General features: G+C 44.3%; 1 protein-coding gene across 3 annotated transcripts; it reads left to right on the plus strand.

The window, feature by feature from the left end:
• Nucleotides 1–713: 713 nt before the first annotated feature.
• LOC310864647 (tumor necrosis factor receptor superfamily member 19-like) lies at nt 714–26,307 on the plus strand. 3 transcript variants are annotated; one of them, XM_083773336.1, is made up of 10 exons: nt 714–1,320; nt 2,013–2,088; nt 2,570–2,692; nt 10,233–10,411; nt 11,428–11,513; nt 21,074–21,238; nt 21,834–21,962; nt 22,448–22,553; nt 23,059–23,441; nt 25,014–26,307. In XM_083773336.1, exons 2-10 carry the CDS (start codon nt 2,026–2,028, stop codon nt 25,016–25,018), a joined length of 1,239 nt encoding a protein of 412 aa, XP_083629462.1. In that variant the 5' UTR covers nt 714–1,320; nt 2,013–2,025; the 3' UTR covers nt 25,019–26,307. The 3 variants fall into 3 exon arrangements, with proteins under 3 accessions (XP_083629462.1, XP_083629464.1, XP_083629463.1); XM_083773338.1 differs by having other exon boundaries at nt 22,451–22,553; XM_083773337.1 differs by having other exon boundaries at nt 2,016–2,088.
• The last annotated feature ends 990 nt before the right edge of the window (nt 26,308–27,297 follow it).

Here is a 27,297-nt window from a genome sequence, read left to right on the forward strand (position 1 = left end):
AGGGAGCGCAGTGTGGCTCCACTTCAAAAGGCTGTCCCATAGCCCAGAGGGACACTTGCATGGGATGACCAACGATGACATCGCCCAATAATAGGCCTACACTAAATAAAATGAAGATAATTTAATAGGCTATTATATAGCAATGACAGAGTATAGGCTCAGGCTGTCTACTTAGAACAATCCTAATGGTTTACACATTAAACTGCAGTCTGAACTAAATAGACCTAAGTAGGCTCCTACATTTCCTCACTCTCTATAGTTGCAGCGGTGGTTCTTATGCAGGGGTCCTTGGGGGGGGGGGTCCCCAGCAAATTAGTTAATTTAGCATCAACTTAAACCTATTTTATAGGCTACTCTATTCGAAAATAACCGATCTATAAAAGCTCTGAGCTTGTGGCTATTAAAAAAAACAAAAAAAACAATTTGGAATAATTGAAACTAAACTTGAAACAAAACAAACAAAATCTCTAAATGAGGTCTCGACTCTACCCTACAAAACCTTTTCAGAGGGTCCGCAACGTTTGCGAACCACTCACACTGGGTTGCCCCTGACAACCAACCAACAACCAGCGAGCCAATAACAAAGCGACGGGCCGACCGTTCGGGCGTTGGGATCTTAGACTAGAACTTCTTTAGTTCAAATCATCTGCCTTTGGTCCCAGAGAGAGCAGAGCAGGCATCAAAGAGCCACAGCCCTCTACCCTCTACTCAGATAAACCAAACAAACAGTGACTGTAGTCAGTCAGAGAGAGAGGGAGCACACTACAGCACAGGGAGAGGGAGGGATAGAGGGAGAGATAGAGAGCCGGTTTAATGGCTCAGCATTTCAATGCAGAAACGGATTGGGAATAAACTACTCAATTCTAATTCCATCGTGCATTTCCTCCCATTTCTTTTTTCATCCAGTCGCGAGACAGCAGTCGCTTGGAACTTGGAAGTTAACTTGTGTGTCATCACATGATCAATGATCATACTATAATAATGCTATACGGAGTGTCCGTCCCTGATCCGCCGCTCTTTGCTTTGCGCTTTGATGTAGCCTCAGCCTGACTGTGCTGCTCGGTGCTGCTGATCGGAGATCAGATTACATGCTTCAGATCCTTTGATCTCTCTCCGCGGTGGAAGGAACCAACCCGCTGGTTGGTTGGCTTGGAGCGGAGCGGCACAGACGGGACGGGTACGGTCACGGTGCTCGCTGCTGCAGCAGTATAGGACTGGGTCTGGGATGGTGTCGTGCAGACCGGTGGTGCACGAAGAACTGCTTTAAAACCACTGCTACTGTGTTGTGTTCCACCAACACCACCACGCGTTTTCTAACAGGTAAGATAGTTGTTGTTGTTGTTGTTTTTGGTGATTTGTTCCTTTGATATTGTATCGTTAAACTGTGCAACTGTAGTGCAGTAGTGGTTATGATGCGGGTTCATGCATATTATTGACACATTTAGGATTTTCATGCGGAGTAATAGTTGTCCTACATTATTAGCATAGGCCTACGTGGAATGAGTGAAATGAGACAATGGTTGGTGATGCCATTTGTATAAATAATTATTACAAAGTTGTTTACGGAGGACGCCAGATGTTTAACATGCAGATCATCATACGATAGCCTATGTCTTGCAAACGTGGAATCACATATTGGGATTGGCTACCAAATAGATTAGATTAGCGATAGATTTTGTGTGGCCTAATACTTTTGCCCTTATAAATTAGCCTACAGTTTATTTTGTTTATGATGGAATATTCCAAATGTAGGATTTTGGCTATTTTAAGTAGGCCTAACTAGAGCTATACATTGAATACTTGTTGAGCTCACCTCTTCCCTCCCCAATGGCAGGCACGTGCACACACACACACACACACACACACACACACACACACACACACACACACACACACACACACACACACACACACACACACACACACACACACACACACACACACACACACACGTATACCGGTACATGCTTTATGTCAATGATGTGGTATCTTCCTCTGTCCTTCTCAAACAGCAGGTCCTTCAGAATGGCCTGGCTGCTTCGGCACACCTTCTTACTGCTTACCGTCCATGTGATATACTCATCTCTGGTAAATATAGGCCTACTCTTATTCAATACAATCATTATCCAATAACAACATATGGCTTCCATCATTTTGTTTTGATAATGTGCTATTACACGAATGTTTATAATTATAAATTATTACCATAATTGGCTGCATATAGCCTTTGGATAATTGTTAACCCATATTCCCTATCAATCAACTCATGATTAGGTCTACATTTATTGTAAACATCTGTTGTCTCTTGGCAGTAACTGCTCACCCCCCCCCCCCTCCCCCCTGCACGATGGGAATATAATATGCAACTGTATCAAACCTTTCTTTCAAGAGGAATCAAAGCCCTGCAGGGCCAGAAATACTGAAACTATTATGAGGAGGGGGGGGGATTATGATGCTGCATCGTTCTGGGTTCAGTACCGCATTGTATGTTACTGATGAAAGCCGTGATGAAACGCAGGAATCCCTAAAACCTTGCCCCCCTTTGCCAAATCCCTGTTGGTCCTCTCAGGTTCCCGTGAGGGCCAGTGAGGAGGAGGAGGAGAGCAGGGGGTGCAGGGAACAGGAGTACAAGGACCAGCTTGGCAGCTGTAAGCCGTGCAAGCAGTGCGACGCCGGGCAGGAGCTGTCAAAGGTTTGAGGCCCTTTCCTAATCATGATCTGTTGACTATAAAAGCAGTGGCTCATTCCCCAAACCCATTTGTGGGTCGTGGACACATTTTCACGGGTGCCTTTCTTTTTATGTTTCCTACATTTTGTTTTAAATTATTATTTCAAAACATTTTCAACAGACACAAATTCAATGATTTTCATGAAGAAATCAAAGAAATTCCATAAATTATTAAAAAAAAATCACACCCGTGTGAAGTGAGTGGTGCAACTCCGTGTGTGGGTCCCCGGGGGGGGGGGGCTTCCAGACCCACAGGAACACTCCCAGGGTGCCGGCCCGATTCCGGCAAGCTGCCCCGCTTCCGAAACGGTTGAGAAATGACAGAGTTACAACCATGCTGTTTTCGTGCTCACACATACCCAGCCAGGCAGGGACCCACACACATACTCACTTAAGGAAGTGGTTTGCACCACTTAAAATAGCCGATCTACAAGCTCACAACGTGGTGCGAAGCTGGCACAACTTCCACAAAGGAAAGAGTAGGTAGGAAGGGATCAGAAACCTGGTCCTTTGAATCACCCTGTTATTTCCTTGAACTAAAACTCGGATAAATCATTCCCCCTGTGACTAAAAAAGAAAAAAGGACCTTCTCTCTCCAAACACGGAAAAAGACCAGAACAGGAACAAAATGGACGTCCTTGTTTAGAGAAGTGCGTCTTTTCCAGGGCACCTAAAATTATTTATTACTTCCTCCCTTTCATGGAACGAGCAGCCAAATAATTATTAGCTTTCGTGAACACGGTCCTTCTTTAATCCGTCACACCCTTTACTTTTGACCTTCATGTAGTTGAATGGACTCCATTGTTTTTCTCCCTTTCCAACTCATTGTCTCTGCTGCCGTTTGAAATAAGCCATGCCTTATGCATTCTGCTGCTGCACACCGCAATATCTTTTTCACCACCTTTGCCATGTCCTGTATGGCTGTGTGCTTTGTACAAACAGGCCTTGAATGGCATTAGTTGAAGTTTGGCAAAGCAAATGAAGGGCTCGACCCTATACACTACATATCCATCTCAGGAAAATGTAGCTCATTATTAAAAAAGGGGGGTAATTCAATTTTGGTGTCCTTTGTAAGTGCCTGGAGAAGGTCAATAGACCGAAAGCTTGCAATAAAAAATACCCGATTGCGCACAGATTTGAGTGTGCGGAGCCTCCTTTTTGTAAGTGAAACACATTAAACCTCTATAGCTAACAGATGACATGCCATTTTACAAGAGAAGGCTATACAGCAGTACGTGTCCTTTACAAAACACTTTCCTCTGTAGGTGCAACATATTCATTCACCAACTTAAACATATGCACAGGTACATACAGGTGGAAAAAAACACTAAACTACAGTATCCAATCTTACACCCCGTCACCCCTTGACATCTGTTGCACACATGCTGTTTAAGCCTAGCTGCCTTTCATCTTGGTTGGCTCAGACATGCACTCTGTGGTCTGTAATACGCTTCAGTAGTCCTGAAGTAGTCCTCGTGTTCCCGTGGCAGATCAACAGGCACGAATGAAGCCAGACGCCCCAGGGTCCTGGTTAATAATTGGCTGCGCCTTGGCTTGCTCACTTTTTGAAGGTAGCACAGGATGCCTGCCTGCCCCACAATAGAGAGACCCGGCCCATTGTATTCGGAAGGCTTCCCAAAGTAGTTTTTTTGTTCATGCGAATACTTTCTGATTTCTGTTTTGTGTAGAGTAATGTTGTTGCGTTCACTTCACACGGGCAGACGCAAAAACACATTCATTGTCAATGGCTGTCAGCGACGTGAAGCTATACGAAGCAAATCCGGCACTTGTAGCTGCTGCGAAAGCTACAACAGCTACAAATGCACTGTGTAGCTTTGCATCTTTGCTTCTGCCTGTGTGAACGCAGCAAAAGAGGGACGGGGTGGTATGGTTGGTGTGTGTGTGTGTGTGTGTGTGTGTGTGTGTGTGTGTGTGTGTGTGTGTGTGTGTGTGTATATGTGTGTGTGTGTGGTCATGGTACTTAGAACAGGCACATGACACAGGTTGTAAACATGATTTGAACCGGTGACTGATTGTTTGAGTGAAATTGTGTGCTTTAAATTATACAGCATGTGTTTCATATCCAACTTTAATTATATTTAGTCATAGAGTAAAATCTATTTACATCAGTGGATCAGTCATAGGAAAATAATCCTACACACACACACACACACACACACACACACACACACACACACACACACACACACACACACACACACACACACACACACACACACACACACACACACACACACACACACACACACACACACACACACACACACACACACACACACTTAAAGGGGGTGTAAGTGAAAGGAAAAGAAAGTTAAATCTATCTTCTGTTAGTAACCATTGCTTGACTGTTTGTTATCTAGAACTCTTTAGTAATAGCCCTTTAGTTGGCAGAAACTACATTACAAAGATAATGTATCCAGAGAAGCTTTGTAGGTGTAAGACCTGCCACCTTGATCAATATGTGGAAATTCTGATCCAGACCAGTAGGGATACACACTGTAATGTATACTTCAAGAGGTTGTAACTTTTATAAAGGCAAAAGGTACCTCAGACATCCCCTCAAAAACAACTCGTATAATCTGCAGTTGCCCGAAAGTTTGACATAGGAAAACAAACTTGAATGTATCCCAAAACTGGAGCATTTTGGAGTATATTAGTGCTACAGCACAAATACACCATCAGAGAAATTAGTAATGGTAATATTTGAATTAGTATTAAACATAAAGAAATGAATCAAAATGACAATAAATTATCCTTTTAGCAGTCTTTGTACAGACGAGTAGCACCACTCATAGAGGGCCAGAGTGTGCCATGGTAGCTGAGGGGAAGCAGCAGACTTTCGACGTTCCTCTGTTGCGGCTGCCATAGAGATCCCAAAGGAATGTGCCCCAGTTTGCTCTGGAAGTCTGCCTGTGTGTGTGTGTGTGTGTGTGTGTGTGTGTGTGTGTGTGTGTGTGTGTGTGTGTGAGCGAGCGTGTGTGTGTGAGCGTGTGTGTGCGAGCGTGTGTGTGTGCGTGTGCGTGTGTGTGTGTGTGTGTCTTTCTGTATTAAAGGCAGGCTGACAAACATCAATTAGCTCCTCTACACTGACTGAAGCTAAAAGAACCACCCACGCAGCAGGAACGTCCTCTGTCTTTCTCTTTGCATTTTGTTTTTGATTGGTTTCTGCTATCCCGTGTGGCAAGCTGATCTTGTTTTTACTTGTAAAGCAACTTTGAGTATCTTGAAAAGCGCTATATAAATTGTATTATTATTATTATTATTATTTCCATTGGCTTTGCATCAAAAGAAAGTGGAGTAGTATAAGAGTTTGCACAGTAAAATCCTCAGTGTTAATTTAACTCCGAGAGTATAATAAATAAACACTTAACACAGAGGACTTTACTGTGTGGCGACTGACTGCCTTCCAGTGCGCGATGGTAACGTCGGCTCCTGGCATACAGGCAAGGTCTCTTTGATGATATGTCGACAGCATTGAAAAGAGCGTAGAATTTCCCATGGTCACCCTTGTGGGGACGAGGAGTATGTCGGCAGATGGGTAGTTGGAGGGAGAAAGCCATAGAAACAGTGAAAGAAGATTTTAATTTACCCCCCCATGTAATTCAGCATTCATTCTCAATGACTCAAAATAAGTGCAAAAGTCAAACAAGCTTAAGTTTGTCAATCACCAACATTAATTAAAGCAACCAATTATTAAGGACTGGGTCAAAACCCACGGTATATGGACAAATGACAGTATTACTACAATATCTGTGTATAAGAAAGGCATGCAGAGAAAGTTCTTCTCGTGTGTGTGTTGTGTTGTGTTGATTTGTTTGTGTGCGTCTTATTGCAGAGAGTGGCAGAGAAAGTGTGTGTCTGCAGCAAGGCTAGGAGGCCACACTGCCTTTTAACAACCCTGCATTGTTTTCCGCACCATTTCATAAGCAGATCAGATGACTGGCCTCCCCTGGAGAGCCGTGTGATTCCCTCTTAATCTCTGAAACATCTCCCCCCGTCTGAACATGCTTCAGCTCCCAGCCAGCCTCCCTCCCCTCTGTCGCTGTTTTGCTTGGCATTCTAACCCCCCCCCCCCCCCCCCCACACACACACACACACACACACACACACCAGATAGGTAGAAGATTGGAGGAAGGGAAAGGAGATTCCCAGCAGGGCTTTTTCAACTTAGTTTGTATCATGGTCAATCAGGGAGTCGGTCAACACCATAGCATAAGCATACACACCGTATACAGTTGATTGGCTATTTGAAGCACACTGATGAAGTGAGTCCTGAATATACCGTCCGTGACTACCGTACTGGTCGATACAGACATGACTCAAGCAGACTATGTTCTCTGACTGTATGCCTTACGGGAGATCAACATTTGGAAATAGTTCTTATTAAAGGCTATAGTTTGCTTTTTAATTGACCATTTCATCACTAAATCACTAGAGGTCTTTTCTCACTTTCAAGCCGCCACACTCAATCAGGTTACGGTGTCAGCCCTTCTGTTGGGCTTTGTTGTTAGCGAACAAAGAGATCACTCCTGAGATGTGCTGTGCTGCCTGCATAGAGCTGGGTGGGGGGGGGGGGTAGCTTGGTGCCCTGCCCTGCTGTCTGTGTGTACGTGGCAAACAGCCCCTGGTCCTGCCATGTGGTGGTGCCACATGGGCAGAGGCTGAAGCCAACACTGAGCTTAGTGGAGAAGGATCCTCCATGCATGGGCCCCATTACTTCGTCGTCTGGATTCATAAAATTGGCATGCGCAACCCCCAAAGAATCCTATATCCAGTCTGAAGCACCCTGCAGTCGAGATAGGTTATACTGTAGCTTATGGACAATACTATGAACAATAAATTAATATAGCGCTTTCATCCAAAGTGATTTACATAGATTGTGCATTGCATTCACCCATTCACAGAGACACACGGTTCCCATTCGGCTGTTCTCCGGCCACTCTACATCTGAGCCTCTACTTCTACCTATTACAGACATAACTCTAATTATGATGTACAAACATGTACAGTACATACATACATGATTAACTGTACAGCTCTACCCTGGCGGTTGGCCCCTTGCAGCCCTCATAAGGACCATGTTTTAGTATGGTTCAGTGCCAACCTATCTCCTCTACTGTGCTGCCTTGGCTTCTGGCCCATATCTCTATACAGGAAGACAAGACCATGGTTTGAAAGGCTTCTTTCTTGTAAATGGTAAATGAAGGATTTATATAGCGCTTTTATCCGAAGCGCTTTGCGAAGATTGTGCATTACATTCACACACACACATTCATACAACGATGGCGGAGTAAACGATGCAAGGCTCCAAGCTGCACATCGGATGAAATTAGGGGTTCAGAGTCTTGCTCAAGGACACCTCGACACTAACTCTGGGGGGAATCGAACTGGGAACCTCACGGTACCCATCTGACCGCTCTACCGGCCACTCTACCCCTGAGCCACTGCCGCCCTTGCCACTGCCCTGTCACTTTCCCGCTCCCTCTGCCCTGCCGCCCCCAACCTCCACTGTTCCATTGCCCTGCCCTGTCCCGCCAGAGAGCAGAGCCTTATATGGAGAGCTGCTTCATAACAACAGCTGCGGTGGTCGACCCCAACCCTTAGCTAGTTAGTTCACCTCCGGCCAGGCCTGGCGGCCCAGGGTTCAATGTCAGGCTCAGATGTGTTTGGCTGGAAGGACCGAATTCCTTGTGTTCTACCCGGACTCTGCGGTGCCGTCACGCAAATTATCACATCTTCCCATATGTCATTCCCCCCCCCCCCATTGCCAGCCTGCTTAGCCCAGAATCTAAACACTCGCACGCATGCATGACGCACGCACGCACACACGCAGGCACGCAGGCACGCACGCACACTTCAGAGCCTTGTGCCCACATTCCGGCATGACTGCAATGCCCAGGCAGTGAAATGGGACACGGGCGAAGAGAGGAGCGCCCCGTTTGAAGCTGACCTTCACTTTAATGATATATGAGCCCCCCCGCTGCCCGCCACCATCCTCCTGGCTTGGGAATGTGGTGCGGTAGCAATGGGGGGGGGGGCAGCGGCTGTTGAGCACATACAATGAATGATGTCATTCTCGCTGGGTCCTTTTTTACTTAGAGTGGTATACAATGATATCTGCTGGAATGCAAAATGTCCACCTGCATTATGTCTATTTGGTGGTCAAGGTTAATGGACCGCCACCACTTTACCAACGAGTGTGAAGGACAGAGGAAGAGCTATACTATTATATAATATACTGTAGCATAGTGTCCGACACTCGACACATTGTTAGAGTGATGAAATTAATTATCCCATTAAGACCTGGCTGGGACGCATCTTAGCTTTTAACACATTGAGTGCCACCTGGTGGATGAAAGTGGTGGTGCTTGGGTGCCACGTGATGAGATTCAATTCCACTATGATGCAGGTTTAAGGTTTTAATGCTGGCGAGCTAAAATAAGGCCAATCCTTGCTCTAGAAAACGCTAATGTCCCAATCGCGATCACCGGATAATCACAAACGACGTCCGAACATTGGCTATTTGTTCAAAACCATGTACAGCGCCATAGTTTCCGAGAAAAGAGCATGCAAAAGCCGTGGCTAATAAAGAAGCTAATGGCTATGGAGAAATAGAAGCAGTGCTGGCGAGGCCTTAGCAACCGAGTATAACTGTAGCAACAAATGTGTTAACCACTTTAACCATATTAAGCTTTAGCTTTTGAAAACTCATAGTATGGAAACTCACACTATTTTATACTTCTGTAAGGCGTATACATGGCTGCCTTCTAAAATACTTTGGTGTATGCCAAACTATACTTTTTGCACGATTGAAACCAGCACTTCATTTTACTTTCTCAACACGTTACAGAATACAGACTTAAATGTGGTAAAGAGCAGGAGGAGGTATCGAGGCATTAGATCAGTCACACAGTAATAGGAAGCTGTGCTTTTTAAGTGCACTTCCCATTGTAGGGTGAAGGCTTGGGGTATTCATCTCATTCTGCCTGGTGTACTTATACTACTGGATAATCCTCGGGCGGACTCTCACACTGGCTCAAATAAGTGCTCGCCTTTGCACACTGGCCTCTCTCAATCAGCGGGGACACTTGCTGAGTCTGCTCCAGAGGAGAGGAGGAGACATAAAAAAAAACCTGCAATAAACTTGCAATAATACAACAGTGGGTGTCCGCCGGGGCCTTTATCATTCAAATCACTTGCCATTCTGGACCGTGCAGCGGAAGGCCACTCATTCACGCCACAGAGAGTCAGGGAGATTATTGCCAGTGTAAAATAGACTCTCTCCAAAGAGTCGAGCCATTGTTTCGCCTTTTCCGATCCCACGAGCCAAGATCCTTCTTTAATTCCAAACCCCTGGCAGTCCACATTCAAGACCCTTTCATCAAGCTGCACCCACTACACACCCACCGCCCCTACATCATCCACCCATCAGAGACCCCACCTCTTACCCAGGGGGTATTTTGTCTCCGTTTAATCCCTGTAGGAATGTGGCTTCGGTTACGGAGAGGATGCCCGGTGTGTGCCCTGCCGGAGCAGCCGCTTCAAAGAGGACCGGAGCCTGCAGAAGTGCAAGCCGTGTCTGGACTGCGGCCTCATCAACCGCTTCCAGAAGGGCAACTGCTCCACCACTAGCAACGCAGTGTGTGGCGACTGCCTGCCCGGGTGAGAGAGAGAGAGAGAGAGCGAGGACAACTGAACACTTACAGCGACAAAATGTTTACCACTAATTCCAATTAGACTTGGTTAACGGACCTAATGGGTGAGAGGACAACTGATCACTTAGCACGACAAAATGTCAACCACCAATTCCAATTACTAGGAATGTGTAAAAGTGTCCCAAAAAGGAAAATCGATTTCTAGGCAGGCCTAAGCTAACAAAGTAAATGGTATCCTCTAAAATATAGTTACTATGGGCAGGGTTTGGATGACAATATAGCCTTTGCAACAGATTTTCTTTTTATATACAAAACAAAAATATATACTTTTTTTAAATAGTACATTTTTATCCTATTAACGATTAATCGCTTAACTGGACCCATCCTTACCAATTATACTTGGTAAAACCCCTCTGCACAAAATATTTTTACAAATAAAAAAAGAAGCATATCGACTACAAGCTCAGAACGTGTGGCGTTGTGGCACGTTGTGAGTTTGTAAATCTGCTATTGGTATAGCTAAGTATAGGGAATGCTGGGGTTCAAGTGGTTAATTTAAGCACATTAACCCTGGTTTCCCTATGTTGGGCTCTTCCAGGGCAAGTGAAAACATTAACCACCATTTCTAGAATAGCAAAAATAGCCCAGCTTGTAGATCGGCTATATTTTGAATAAGGCTTGAAGCAGAATACCACTCATTAATATATGTATATTATATAATATATTCATATTAAGTGGTTAAGAGTGGTTATAAAAAAATATATATGGAGGAATGGAGTAGAATTTCCCAGAATAGAAGTGTAATCTCTATTCAAAAGTTTGAATACCGGTATTTAAGAGAGATTTGCCTCAGCTGTTTACTCACCAGCTTTTAACATTACAGTACTGTGCACACATGGCTTGTCTAATCTATTATACAATTGTATTATGGTCAAGTAAAAACGTTTCACACTTTAAAGACTCAACTATGCACAATAAACATGTTGGCTTATAATAAAATGTCATTATGTGCTTTTCTGACAGATATTACAGGAAGACGAAGCTGAGTGGTTTCCAAGACATGGAGTGTATACCATGTGGGGACCCTCCACCTCCCTATGAACCGCACTGTGAGCATCTTTCCTTTATTTTCCTACTCCTACCCATTGACTAACACAGTGATTCTCAATCTTTTCATGCTGTGACCCAAAAAAATAATCATATTTGAACTGGGGACCCCCACCCTGACAAGCACTTGGAATTGTAGGAGTTGAAGGAGTTGAGTCAATTTAGTTCAAGGTTGTTTATTAGTGTCCCCGAAGGGCAAAGGTTTTACAGCAGGTCATAAGGCTTAAAACACATCAATCAAACCAAACTTATTGCTGTTTGACTTGGTTTGACTTGGTTCCACAGATAAACTATTGTGAAAATAGCCGATCTACAAAGCACAAGGCGCTGTGTGCTTGTAGATCGCCATCGGCTATTTTCAAAATTACCCACAGGTCAAAAACTACTGGACTAATACTACTGACACACCCAGTAAAAGGTTGTCGTGAATATGAGAATAAATGATTCTACGCCATTAAGGTCAAACAATCGACTTGTACGGTAACTACTTTTCTATGTTTTAAAGGTAAAGTGTTATTACCAGGATTTAGGTTTCATATTGGAAACAAATGAACTGCATACACAGATGTATGACAGAATACTGTATCATACACAGATGTATGACACAGTATACTGTATCATACACAGATGTATGACAGTAGACTGTAGGACAAAGAATGTACTAACTTGTACCAACGACCACCACCAAAATGTTGTTTTGATGGTGGAGTAGGAGGAGGTGAACTTTGAAATCATTCTTTTATGTTTCATTGCACATGTGGTTAACTGCTATTTGGCTTTGTGGTGGTGCATACAAGAAGCCCACAGAAAGTCGCCCTCACCTGTGATGGGAATAAAGGCACATGCACACAATGGCCTGAAAGCAAACATCGCCATTAGCTTAGCTGCACAATAATGAACTCCCAAGTCCAAACGCAGCCACAACCAAAGTTCCATGTTAAACCAGTCAGCCGGTATTAATGCCACAACAAAGCACACATACCTTCATATTAAACATGCCAGCACAAGGTCCTTGGAAGTAATCAGAACCATAGCCTTCACCGAATGCGGTGAATTTCCTTCATTAAATGTTCCATTGATGTCTCAAGGACATAATATTTTTAAATAACGACCACAAAAAATATCGTTGCATTGTTATAGGTTTTAACGAGAGCGTGTGGAAACTTCAACACTAATTTATCAACCTACTAATGTGTTGAATGTTGGTTTAAGTCATTACATCATTAGATCTTTACCACACCCGTCACCGATGAGTAATTTAATGATCCTTCCAAAAATGATTGCGCCGTCTGTCATACCTTACATACATCTGTCATACAGTTACAGTAACTGTAAAGTAAGCAACCGTCTCAAGTGCAATTTACCGCCATTCTTTTAATGAGGCCTATTAAGCTCAGAGGGGAGTTGCATTGTTACAGTACGTTCACAAAAAAAGCAGGGATTGGATTCCAGTAGGCCACACATCCAATTACCTTCCTCCCCTTTTTTCCGCCCATTACAAGTACTTAAGTATAACCTTATGATTCTGAGACTCCGGTATGAAGAGAACGGTCCCAGTGAACTTATACCGTTGGTAATTGAGTGTGACTTCCTGATGAGTGTGGAGGGGAACAGCTGTTTCTGCTTTGGCTGCATTAATGTGTGTCTGAGGCTGCAGGTCCAGCAGAGATCTGCTAGACCAATGAAGACGGCTCCCAGATCAGGGCTGTCACGATGGGTGCATCGTCGCATGCGTTTGGTACGACGTACTAACAGTCCGACAGGCATTGGTCTGACACCCTACCCAAAACCCAACCCTAAAACTAACCTCACAGGAAGCCACACAGGTTAGTTTGAACTTGCCACCGGTTAGTTGTTAACTGGCCACGCATATTGGGAGCCACGGGTGAGTTTGAACTGGCCACGGGCTAGTTGTAACCGGCCAGGCATGTCAGGAGCGACGGTGTTGTTGGACTAATGCCTGTCAGACTGTTAGTATGTCAAACAAACGTATGCACCCCTGTCACGATAATGATATTTTACTGATATTTTACTCTTACGATTAATTGTCATACAAATAATTGCGATGGATTGACGATTTAATTAATAGTGTTTTTTGGCATTGAACCTGGGGCACAGGGTCCATCCGACGGAACGACACACCCACCTACGACCCACACCCATTAGGCTTCTTTTTTATATATATATATTTTTTTAATTATTTGAAAGTGTAAAGTAGTCTGACAGGAAATGGGAGTCTGTCGGGATCGGGACTTGAACCCGCGACACGTTGTCAGGCTGGATTAACAGCCAGGATGTCTACGGCAGCCGTCCCAGCCCAATTAGGCAGTTTTACTGTAGTATTGTAACAGGCCTATGTCTACGGCATCCGTCCCAGCCCAATTAGGCAGTTTTACTGTAGTATTGTAACAGGCCTATTTCAGAGATATTGAACAAGCCCTTGCTCATAATGAACCCTGATTGGGTCAGGACTGGCTATGCAAACGTGAGCGACTATTACACGGTTGTTTTAGCAGCTTAACCCCGTTGCCCTGCGGTCTCTTTTCACGGTCTAGCTTTGGTTAATAGAATGCCTTTTCTTTTTTTTCTTCATTACTGTGTGTGTAAAACGAGGACACACAGCCTCCTTCCATCTACCCCGTCTGTCCATCTGTCTGACTTTGGGGGGCTTTGAATCAAAATGGGCCCCATTGTATCCCAGAGCACATAGCTGGTAGTTAGATCCTACAGATGAGAGTCTCAGTGGAGCGCTTCCAAATGTTTGAAAGTCTCGCTCTCCCTCCAGTGTTATCTCGCGGAGAGGGTGGTGAAAACTTAAAGGGGAGATCATTCTAATAGGGCCACACTGGCCCCCGGCGACGGTGCAGCTGTGGAGGGGAGGGGAGGGGGGCCAGCCACTGTCGGGGGGGAGAAGGGACCGTAAATCTCCCTACACCCTCCCCTCCCTCCCTCCTCTCCTCTCTTCTATGCTTCCACGCCCTCCCTCTGTTTCCCCAGCCAGTTTATGGACTCTGGTAGAAATGAGACTGTGTTTTATAGATTCCTCCAGACCCTTTAATGTGTTTCATCTGCTGGAGTTCTTCACTGTCACGGCAGATCCCCCCCCAAAAAAGAGGGCTGGGCTGGATAGAGCACACATGCACAACCGGGAATTCATCATAGAGCCAAGATCATTTCTTGTTTTGAAGGATTGATGCAAATGTTGCAGGCAAACTCAGGCTCTTGAAATATACCACAGAACTTTATATTTTGATACGCTACTGTAGGCGAGGGCTAACTTTTTGGGGGGCGGGAACCCCTTTTGGTGTTAGCATCATGTTATGCTTTAGCTATTGAAAAATAGCAGACCTACAAGCTCACGAGCTTGTAGGTCTGCTATTTTTGAAAAATCGAAGAACCACTGACATAGAAACATAGCTTTTTCAGAAAACTGTCAGGATGTAGAAGACATTTTTAGAATCTGATCTCGGGTCAGAATGGGTTAAGATCCATCAAACCTCTGAGCCCAGTGATAACCCTGAGGTTCTGGCTGTTACTAAACTTAATCCCAGCCGTCCTCCATTTACTGACTCAAAAGGCTCATGTGGCATCTACTCTGCCAACCACAGAACTTGGCAAATTATCTTAGCTGAAGTGCCTGTGAGGCAACAAAAGCAAAGTAAGAGAAATTGAAATGATGGCATCAAAACCAAAGTGAAGCACATGTCAGTGAAGATATTTCTGAGTGCCTCCTCACCAACATCTTAATTAATTATCCAGCATGCAAATAAAACACATAGTAATATTTTTGTTGGCGCATTAAAAAGAGACGTTGGTTGTCATAATACACTTTGCCACAAACATGCCCCATTGGGTTTTTACATATTTGTAAGTAATTATACTTTCTGGCAGAGGCACTTGTCTGTTTGGGACCTGTATTACATAAGGCTGTAAATAGTCAGGGACCAGGTTTAAAAAGTTCATAGTAAAAAAATGGTAATAACTGCAAAGCGGTCTAAAACTGATTTGAATTGAATATTAGTTTATTATTTCTTCAGGGTAAAGGATTATCAAAATCTTCTTACTCAGTTGGAGATTGAGTAAAACAGAATAGTCAATTGCTTATTTGACCCGAGTTCACTTTATGTTTTCTCAAAAGTATAAACCTGTTCTTCAATCCTGAAAAGCAGGCCAATTAATGTGGTGATTTCAAACGAATGTCAACTACAACCTGTCTCTTCTTGAACCTTTGGCATGCCAATACAGTAGCCACAGGATAGGTATATGTAAGAGTAAAGAGATGATGATGATGATAAGATTTAAAAATAAAAACTATTTCTTGGTTTTGTGGTTTGACCATTTAGTTTGATTCTTACTCTTACCTGTACCTTTCCCGTGTTTCACTCTTACTGCTATTGCTGCTATGATACCTGAATCTAACCAATAAAGATTGATATTATCGTATCTTATCTTATGAGACCAATTAAGACGTATCACTGGTAAACCAGGATGCCACAACAACCACAACGTTTAACCTATTAAAATCAGACCCGTCTGAACGGAGTACTGCTGTACTGTACACAGTGACACTTGGTGGTGAAAAAATGCATTTCCGTGCTCGGACAGACCCAGCCAGCCAAGGGACCCAGCCAGCCAGTCAGAGACACACATTGTTGGGCAATGGAGTGGCTGCAAACAATAGACAAACCATAGTTCTCTCAATAATTGCCAAGTACTTTTTTCTTGGTACCTTGACTTTGGCATTCCATAGAGTCAACAGGCAGAGAGAGCGGTATCAAAGGCTGTGGTTTATTGGCAGAGTGCGGTGTGGAGATAACATCAGCAGGTGAGCACTGAGCTCTCTTCAATGGGCCTTCCTTTATCTGTGTTTGCTGCAGCTGTTTGGGGCCGCGATAAAGGAACTCCACATCGCGTTGTGTGGGAGAGATGAGGATGATCACCGTGGCTGTTTTTGAACGTAGTACACGTTCTCAACCTGGCTCCCAGTAGAACATTTATTGAATACTTTTTTTTTTCCCTACCGGGATGAGCTAAGAAACAGTGTGCAGACTTCCTTTCCTTCTCCAGTGTACGGCTGTACGCATTGTTGTTCAGCACCTGTACTTGTTTTGTTGTGGTGTGCATAGTTCTGCGTACTTCCCTTTTTGCTCTGCATTTTATCAGTTAATCGTAAGTAACCTCACTCTAATTGAGGCGGTGTGGTGGCCCTGAGATTAACTTGTTTTGGAAGCAACTATTGGTCGGTTCCAATGGAACCGAGATGTTTTCTATACGTCTACAATATTGGTGTAGTTTGCATGTGTCTAGACAATGCCTACACAGGTGGATGATTCTTTTGTTGCTCATTGGTTGCCAATACCAATATTCGGCTGGTACAACCTTTCATTTTGTGACACTCTACAGATCACAGATGCCTAATGCACAACAGTGTCCACAGGAAGGCTTCTTCAGACCCATTCCTTTTGTTTTCATAACTTGATTGCTTCTTACCAGCATCAACACGGTGTATGTATTGTTGAAAATAAGGCGACATTAAAGATATCAAAGTAACGGAAAGTCGTCTGAAGCCTTTCAGTGTGTGTTAGAATACTTTCATCTTTGTATGTATGATTGTTGGGGGGGTATTAACGGTGTTGTGCGTCTTTCCTCCTCCACTGTCTCAAAGTGTGTTGGTTCACGTTTCGGCAGGTACATAACAGGGCTTAACTTATGATGAGTTAGTGTGATGACAGGGTGGATATTCCAATGAAAATATGAATCAGGTTATATTATAACATTCATTGTTTATGTGCACAATTGGGCTGTCAACGAACACGCCCTCTGCTTTAAATCAGCTGTGCATTTTGAATCAGGTATTATTCACTACCAGTTGTCATGTATTTCCTCTTGACAATGCACATTAAAAAGCACACATTTGAATGATATTTTTTTCATTGTAACCCTGGAAACAGAATTCTGGTATGCTGCTGCTGTGAGTTTAGGATCCCCCCCCCCATTCTTCCTCTTGGATGGAATGTTAAAATACCCTTATCCCCTATTGGCTTCAATGAAAAGAAAAACCCTGTCTAACACTGAAGTAATGTTTACATTGTATAACAAAGAGCTCTTGAATGTGAATAGGCCGAACCCTGTTCAATTTATGATTAATGTAGTAAAAAGCAAACAGCGATAGAAGGGGAGTCATTGAAATTTTTTTCAAACAAAAAGCTGTTTATAGTGTTTGCTATCTATTCAGATTATTGCTCACAATTACTTTTTTTTTTTTACCTTCTGATGGTGGGCAAGCAGTCAAACATTTTCATAGTTTAAGCAAACTTTTATTTCAGGTTACCTTGTTTGCTCGCAGTAAATCCACACCCACTGAGCGCTATCTCCATCTGTGCAATGAATACTTTGATCTTTCTTTTTGATGCTAAACAAAATTATATTTGATTACCCGATAATGGTAACGGGCAATTATTTTAATCTGTTTGGCCCTTTAAAGGTCAATGCTTTTTCAATTAGATAATTCAGATAATGTTTGTCATATTCGTGTGTAGACACACAGCCAAACTTAACAGTTCCCAGTTTCAGCCCGAGCCTGACGGGGCCCCGGAAAAGCCTGTCGGGTAGGGCCAGGTTCGGGTCGACAATGTATGCAAATTGGTTGGGTCAGGTATAGGGCTTGGGCCGTTCCAAAAAAAAAGAAAAGAAGAGAATACTAGTACAAGTGCAAGTGCAAGCGTTGAACGAAATTTGAGTATAGGCAGACAAACGAGGCCTAAGGTCTGACTCACACCTTTCGATCTAGCATACAACATTGATGCGTGCTAGATGTATGAGACTCGTTTACTGATGCAAGCTCCCAATGCATTTCCAATGGAAGTCACATGGTTTGACACAACATTTTTGTTGTACGGCTTTCGGCTGTGTTTCGACTGCCCCCCTCCCCCTCCTCATACAACAAAAATGTTGTGTCAAACCATGTGACTCCCATTGGAAATGCATTGCGAGCTTGCATCAGTCAATAAGTCTCATGCATCAGCTATACATCAATCTGTTGTGAAGGTGTGAGTCAGGCCTTACACACCAAAGCAATGGAAAGCAACTTGCAGACACACAAACATTGTGTTCTTTCAGTTTGTCATTTTTGTTGTTGTAATAACGTTCACAAGGCTCTAGTCCACTGTTTCCCAAACAGTGGGTCGGGACCCATTTGCGGGTCACGGACCGAGTTTTATGGGTCTCGACTCGAGTAAAAATCCCATTTTCTTTTCCTACAAAAAATAATATTGAAAAGGATTTTCCCATCACCCCAAAAATATATATTTAAAATATTTCATACATAAAAAAAGAAATACCATGAATACAAAATATATAATAAGTAAGAAGTAGTGAAAATAGCCGAACTACAAGCTTGTAGGTCTGCTATTATTACTAGTTTGGGTTTCTGGGCAAATGTCTAATATCTCTTTTGGGTCACAGGCTAAAAGGTTTGAGAACCACTGCTCTAGTCTATTTCAAATTGTGTTAAATTATGCATAAATGGAAAAAACCCTTTAGTTGGTACCCTGAAACGGTGAAGGGAAGAGGGATAATATAGAGAGGTTTAGGAACTACTAGCAAGTGCAGTCAGTGACGGAGCCTTTCTGTCACGAATAAACTCACCCCATAGAAGATACTGTAGTCTGACAGAGATGGATGATGTCTGGCATCAGTGAATGAGATATTGATTAAACACAACACGCAACGCAATGACACGTATTATGTAACGGCATCACCAACTATTCGCCCCTCCTTTCTCCCCTCGTTTAGTTGTGATTTGAGCTGTCGTCTAACAGAGTGCATGATGTGTGCGCGTTAGTGTATCCGACACTGAGCCATATTCAAGTTACGATGGCCCTTATTTGTGGGAACTTGTGTAATGAGCCAAAAAGTCTTGACGCAAGTGTGTGTGTGTGTGTGTGTGTGTGTGTGTGTGTGTGTGTGTGTGTGCGCGCGCGAATGCTCGCGGCAGGTTGAGGTGGAGCAGACAGGCACATCAAATTACTCCCCTGAGCGATGTGATGACTATGGTAGCAGCACTGTAACACATACACGTGTGTGTGTGTGTGTGTGTGTGTGTGTGTGTGTGTGTGTGTGTGTGTGTGTGTGTGTGCACATCTTTCATGCGTGCGTGCATGCACACACATGAACGTTGGCACTCTGACACAGTTGCTCTGACAGACTGACAGACACAGGCATGTCTGTCTTTAACCCCGCCCCCACGTACTGTACACACGTAAGCACACACGTACATACGGTACTTATCCTTCCCCTTGTGTCCACACGTCGAGCCCAAAGGTCTACCTCTTTTCTTATTCACAGAGCGGCAATTGGGAGGCGATTTCGCGATGGCGGTCACTCAGAGGCATAAGAGAGTCACTGAGTAATAATAAAAACTTTTTTTTACTTCTTCGTGGTTAGAGTTCTATGAAAAGGAGCAACAGAAAGCAAAAGGCATGAGGGGATTATCTATTTATTTTGAGACGAGTCATTCTTTCAATTGCTTTTTTGTTTTGTTTTTTCTTGCCTGCACCAATTAATAATGATATTCTTTGTGTTTACGTTTCATCTTGGGCTAAAATAAACTATGCACCCTTTTCATGGAGTACAATTACACTGTGATAGATGCAGTGTTGTTAAAGTCTCGAATTATTATTGTCTGTTGACACCACATTGTTATCACCTCGTATTAAGCCGTTGGTGTCTTATCGCCAAACAAAACATTCTTAATGTCATCCAAACTTGTTTAGGTTTCACACCCACTGTATGTACAGTACTTGGTTGTTTCCACTCGTCTCACTCCCCAAACTTGTATGCATGCCTTTGTTTTATCTCTGGCTCTAAAGTTTTTAATATTAATACAGAACATACCGCCCACATTCCCCCACCCTCCCCAATCACTGGCACATCCAATATCCCCACCCCAGCATCGCTCGGGGCACAACACGTAAATTTTAATTCATAAGAAATTTATTCAGCTAAACTCTTCTTGACCTTACCCTTTGAATGTGTTTGAAATGTACTTGAGTTTAAGACCTGGAACGCATCTGTGTCACCTTAGCTTTTAACCATTATTTTATACTTTAGCTGTTGGAAAATAGCAGATATATAAGCTCATAGCTCGCTACGAGCTTGTAGATCTGCTATTTTAGAAAAATCGTGAATACGTGTGCAAATCTTTTAATATGTATTATTTTCACAACAATTCTTTTTAACTCAAATGTTTGCTTCTGTGGGGTCCCTGGAACAAAATATTTTCAGATGGGGGACGGCAGCCAAATACAGATAATTCTGTGGGTCCTTGACATGAAAATGTTTGAGCACAATTAATACGTTTTTCAGAAAACTGTCAGAATTTGGAAGACATTTTGTAGAATCTGGTCTCAGGTCTCAAGGAGTTTAACTTGTAAAAAAAAAACTTGTCTCTCTGTTATGTAGGCAGGCAGTCCTCGGGACATGTCTCTCTCTGTCTGTGTCTCTGACATGTCTCTCTCTGTCTGTGTCTCTGACTGTCTCTCTCTCTGTCTGTCCCTCTCAGGCAGTGGGCGTGTGAACCTGGTACCTGTGCCCTCGGTGGTGACCAGTCCTCGGGACATGGCGCTGGCTGCGGTCATCTGCAGTGCCCTGGCCACCGTGCTGCTTGCTCTGCTGGTCCTGTGTGTCATCTACTGCAAGAGACAGCTGCTGGAGAAGAAACCCAGTGGTGAGTCCATGATTTTAATATTGGAAAAGAGAAACTTCATTCAAAAATTCCTTTTAACACTTGTGAGTGCCACCACCTTCGTCATCTGACGAAGATGTGACCGATTCATGGAAACGTTGTCATTTTTACCTCCTGCACCCTGTGAATTAAAAAGGGCTTCAACTGTCTGTGATGATCCAGTGTCTTCCTTCCTACTGTATGTTCATCAGTCCTGCCCCTGAGACGCACCAGACTATAGCCTACCTCAGGCTTGAGGCACCAGACTATAGCCTATAGTATATAGGCTACATATACGCTTGAGGCGCGGTGGAACTTTTTATTTTTTGTTTTGCATAAAATGACTCGTCTATGAAGGACTTGTCCGAATCTCTTCTCCACTATAGTCACTCCCTAACATTTAAGCTAGTTTTAATTTTTTTTGACGACATTGTCAATAATATTAGTCACAGCTTTAGTCATCATAGCTTAGTATTTAATTCAAGTTTTCCTCGGTGTATAAACGGTAGTCGACAAGCATTTCTCAGCATAGTTTTAGTCAACGAACTCATCAACACTACCAGCGCTGATGATGGAGCCGCTGTGCGTTTGTTCCCAGCCTCTCTCAGGGCCCAGGACGGGCCGTACGGCGGGGCAGAGCTGTCCTGTCTAAACCGCCGCTGGCTCCACGACTTCCCCCTGCAGAGACCCTGCTGCCAGTGTCACCTCGGCCCCGGACACACCTGTGGTAAGGTTCCTCCTGCTACACACACACCCCAAAAAAGATGAAAGAAGAGAAATCAGCATGATCTTTGATGGTGGTTTCTGTGTAGTGTCCATCATGGCAACTGTAATTGTACTTAGGTATATTCAGTGATTTCACTTAATTCAAATATCACTTATTTTTTTGTTTTGTTTAGTTGTGATAATCCTCTCTACTATAGAGTGTGCTGACCATATAAGGAGTTCCTCCCTGTCCCCAGTTAACCCCTGGGGGTCAAAAAACCTTAGGTTTCGTTTTTGGCTCTCTATCCTGATTGGATGAAAGGCTTAGGTCTCAGCCAAAAACGAAACCTAAGGTTTTTTGAGTGAAATCACTGAATATACCTTTAATGGGCCGTGCTATTCGAAAAGTGGTGAAGTTGTCCTTTTAAAGTTGTACTGTACCTTATTGTTTTCTCTCTCCGTGTGTGTGTGTGTGTGTGTGTGTGTGTGTGTGTGTGTGGTGCTCAGCAGGCCCGGTCCACCTCATCCCGTCTCTGTGCTGCGATGAGAGCTGCAGTTTGGGGCGGAGTCACAACACAAGCCCGTTCCAGTCACAGATGAGCCTCAACGACGGGTGAGGAACAGGAAAACCTTGCTATAAATCACAGTGTACAAATTGTAACATACTTTATATTATATGACTAGTGTCAGGCTGCTGGTAGCCTCGGAAACCCAGACGTTTTTATTTCCAGGGAGGAAAAAAAAGTCCACTTCAATTTGGCGCAAACATTGCTCACTCTGCTGATTTCTGATCGTCTGCACCTTTGTAAAATTGACATACACACGCACACATGTCATTAGTCTCATGTCGCGCAGCTGCGCATAGTTTCTCCCGGCGGATCCTGCCAGGAGCTGGCTATGCCATAAAAAGCATAGGTGAGTTCCAGGCTAGGCTGCCGGTTATATATATATATATATATATATACACACACAGTTTGTGAGATCACTGTCAGAGTTTACAGTAGGTTTCTCCGAGGCCGTGTGGCTTGAGGCACTCAGGAACACGGAGGGAGATATTTATTTATTTATACATGCAGCTGACCCCATGCAGCCCCGTCTCGTTTCCGTTTCTTCCCCAGAAACCTAACCTCCGGTGAGGGCAGCGACGGACCGCTCTGCGCCGGAGCGCGTCCAGAGTCCGTCTCCAGAGGCGCCGGCGGCGGCGAGACGTGGCCCCTCATGGAGAAGAACCCGGAGCACTGCTGTGAAAGCTTCAGCGGCTCCTCACCCAGGCACGACCTGGAAGCCTCGGGGAAGAGGTCGGAGGCAGAAGGGGAAGAAGAAGTGGAGCGGAGAGGAGGAGGAGAGGAGGAAGGAGGAGGGTCCCGGTGGTCCAGAGAGGACGCCGTCCAGGAGGAGAATTCCCCGGAGGAGCGGAGGAGGACCGGAGACAGTTACTACGGGGAGACTTTGACAGACGTGTTGCTTCCCAGGCAGCAGCCGTCGTCGTCGTCTTTGGAAGGTGAGTCCAGACGTCTCCCTCTGTAGCAGTTGGTCCAGGGTAACTTAGTATATATAGTGTATCTCCATGTTAACTACTACATTTCAAAGCCCAGGACCTACACTTATATATTATACAATCGATATGAATTTCGTCTGTTATTCATCATGTTTTATGCAAGTGGCTGAATAAATGCATAAAGTTTAAGGTGCTCACTTGATGTTTCATAGTCACAGCGAGACCGGGTTTTATTCCTCAGCGTCCAACTTTTTACTGGGTCATACCAAAGAGAGCAAACACTTAAGTCCAGGAAACGAAACGACCTTATGTAAACGAAGCTTTGCCAGGACTGAGCTGCCAAAGCTTCCTCTAAAAAACAAGAAATATCTAAATAAATCCCAACTGATATGAACAGATACCAGAACAGGCAACACATTGTCACACAAACCTTTTTTCCTTTTTATATTATGTGTGGACAGGACTGGTGCAGCCCGGGAGCTGGACTGGCTCTCCCTGAAGCAACAGTTTTCCGTAGCTTTAGACCGCGACGGGGGGGGGGGGGGGGGGCGCCGTCTCAAGCGAACTTGAGCCATGAGAGACACCATAGAGCGAGCTAAAACGAGCGAGTTGCCGCGGCGAATGCTGCGAAGTTCGCTAGAGCCGACCAACTCAGCCCCGTTTGAGCTGCGAACCGATAGGCCAAGAATAGCAAATCCTCGTCCCCCGCTACAATGAACACGGCAGAGCGCCCCCTGCCCCACTGACTGATGGCCCGTCTCACCCAATCACAAGCCGTGGCGCTCCTTCCAGCCCCTCCCTTCGTGGGGCAAATAACGGGGTCGCAGACTGGAATGTGGGGTCTCTCAGTACGTGAACAAGAATACATGAGATGCATACAGCTGACTCACGTCTCAAACTAAAACATACAAGGTACAGTATGTAACATCCTGGTTTAAAACACGGTTCTCCTATTATGGGAAACCAAACATGTGCTCGACAACAAAAGTGGAATCCCCCCCTTGGCCGAGATATTATCCCTTGGCCGAGATATTAGGGTTCTGGGCCAAGGCAGGGCTATTCTACTACAAATAGTCAATGCTCAAACATTCGCTCACATATTATGGTGTACTTGTGTGTGTGTCACATGTATACTTTGCAGTATTCAAATACATTCCCAAGTGTAGTCTAAAACACACACACACACACACACACACTATGCAAATACTCCATCACACACATAAAAGGACATTCTGCGAAACTCAAATACATCTACGCACGCACACAAAACATTACTCTTGAACAGGCGCGTGCGTGCAGTTTCCCCCCAGGGCAGTTATTGTGCCACGACTGCTGCTCTAGTCTCTTTGATGGACAGGAACAGTGGTGTTTATGTCCGTGCGAAGCGGAATGACTCTGGTTAAGTATCAGAGATAGCGTCAGCCAGGCAGAGTCCAAGCCCCAGCCCTTTGATGTTAGCCATGGGAGATATTGTTTTAACATGACTCATGTACTCAGCCCCCCTGCCCAACCCTGGGTAGATAAATTACTAATGGACGGCGTGTGTGTGTGTGTTTGTCCCACTTTCTCTTCCAGGATGAAATGGGCTTCTTTGGCACCCCTCCTCCCCCTCCCCACCCTGGATGGACCTGACGACAGCCACAACCAGATCCAGTTTCAGAGACCCTCTCTAGCCTGCGCACACAGATAGCACTAACCCCCCCCCCCCCCAACCACCACCCCCCCCCCCCCTGTGTGATCGGACCGCCTGGACCAGACTCGGACCCTTCCACCTCTAGCAGTCTCGCGTAGCCAGACAACTATTATTCCACAATCTCCGAATGCTACGTAGAGTCTGGAGGAACTACAGCTCCCAAGAGTCTGGAGGAACTACAGCTCCCAAGAGCCGAGTAACGGAAGCCGTCTCCGCCGCTCAGACCGGAAAGATAGTCGACCAATTCACGATGCGGTGCTCACGGGACTGTACTGTAGTGCCGTTTGCAAAACACAAACCGAGACGGGAGCATAGACTCATACGAGCGGGAGATTCATGTTATTCGTGCGTGGATATTTTAACACAGGAGTAGGACTTGTTTTTAGCCACTGCACCAAGTGAGGGGATGCGTCACATCCGCTTTATCGCTTACTCATGGAAAGAGCTTCCGTTCTCCAGACTGTATGACGGAAGCATTTGAAAATTGCGAAAGGCAGCGAGAGGTCTGGCCATGCGAGACTATTCCATCTCTGGACCCTAGAGCCGATCCTTCCTCAAAGCGACAGAAGGGACATAAATGTACATAAACAAATGCAAACAAAAAGCACTTCCCAGGTCAAAGAAAAGCACGAGGATACTGTACGCATGCAGTTGAAAGAGATGCAAAACCACAGAATGTGAGCTGGCTGGTCCGGGAGGTCAGTCGAATGAAGTTCAAAGTGACGAGGAGGAGCGTCGGGCCGAGTATTTGTGGCACAAAGTGAACGAGGAGCGAGCGGACTAACTGTCCGAGGCGTGTATTCTTTTTTTTTGTTTAAAGAATGTCTTGCATTATTATCACGTGTTGGTCTCTTATAGACCCCGACAATCAAGCGTCAAAAGTGATACGGTGCGCACTGAAGACAATCTAGAGAATGATACTGAACAAGTTTAAGACAACGAAGAATGTTTTGTGTGATTTTTTAATTTGCCGTTTGTAGATAACTGTAAAATAGTGAATAGGTCAATATTTTTGTAACATAGACATAAGTGACTAAATAAATAAATATGCTTTTGCCTTTTTTGTCGTTTGCCTCCAGTTTTAGTATTGGTGGTTGCCCGATGGACGCTTCCATGTGAGAATTTGATATAATTTTACACATTTGTAAATAAACAACTTCTAAAAAGTACACACTATCCGGTGGTGAGCTTCATGTTATTTTTTCTATATGCCTTTTAAATGTATTTATTTAAAGACGGCTGCAGTACACCGTTCTAACGGACCTGAAGTGGGGCCGCAGTCTCATTTGGGGGGTGTGAAATTTGTAGTCCCTGTGTGTCTCTATACCAGGTTTTCACATACCTCCCACCTGAACTTAACCCATTTTGGGCGGGAACCCCTTTTGGTGTTTTAACCCATTCTGACCCGAGATCAGATTCATACGAGGTTTCCGCCGGACACACACTGGTCTGATGAACCCATTCTGACCTGAGATCAGATTCTAAAAATGTCAGTCGCTCTTCGATTTTTCAAAAATAGCAGACCTACAAGCTCGTATCGCGCCACTCGGTGGCGCGATATGAGCTTGTAGATCTGCTATTTTTCAATAGCTAAAGCATAACATGATGCCGACACCAAAATGGGTGCCCGTTCAGAATGGGTTAAACATTCTATTATAATTTTGCTATTGAAAAATAGCAGATCTACAAGCTCGTAGCGAGCAACTTGTAGGTCTGCTATTTTTTTTAAATCGTGAAAATGCGGCAACAAATCTTTGAATATATATTCTTTCAGAGCAAACGTTTTGAACTCAAATCTTTGCTTCCGAGGGGTTCCAGGAACGACAAAAAACTACTTTCTGGCCTCGTCAGCCCATACATCCAAACAGAAAAGTCCCAACTGATTGCATTAAACGACGTGAAACAACATTAAACTCATTTTGCCGCTCACTTTATCCATGCGCATACCCTCCATTAGAGTAATGTCAAATCCACAGACACATACAAAAGAGGAAAAAGTGCCAAAAAATCACGGCACTCCATCTTTACAACGGAATCCACTCAAAGAATTTACAGTCATACTGTCAAACACTAATTAATCACACTGTATGTTACACACGTCCATCACATTTTCACTCGCTAGAACATGTTCAGCTTGGGAAAAAAAAAACAGAAACCAATTACTGT

Source organism: Protomyctophum parallelum (assembly GCF_964188405.1).
Source record: "Protomyctophum parallelum genome assembly, chromosome: 9".
In the NCBI taxonomy this organism is placed as follows: Eukaryota; Metazoa; Chordata; class Actinopteri; order Myctophiformes; family Myctophidae; genus Protomyctophum; species Protomyctophum parallelum.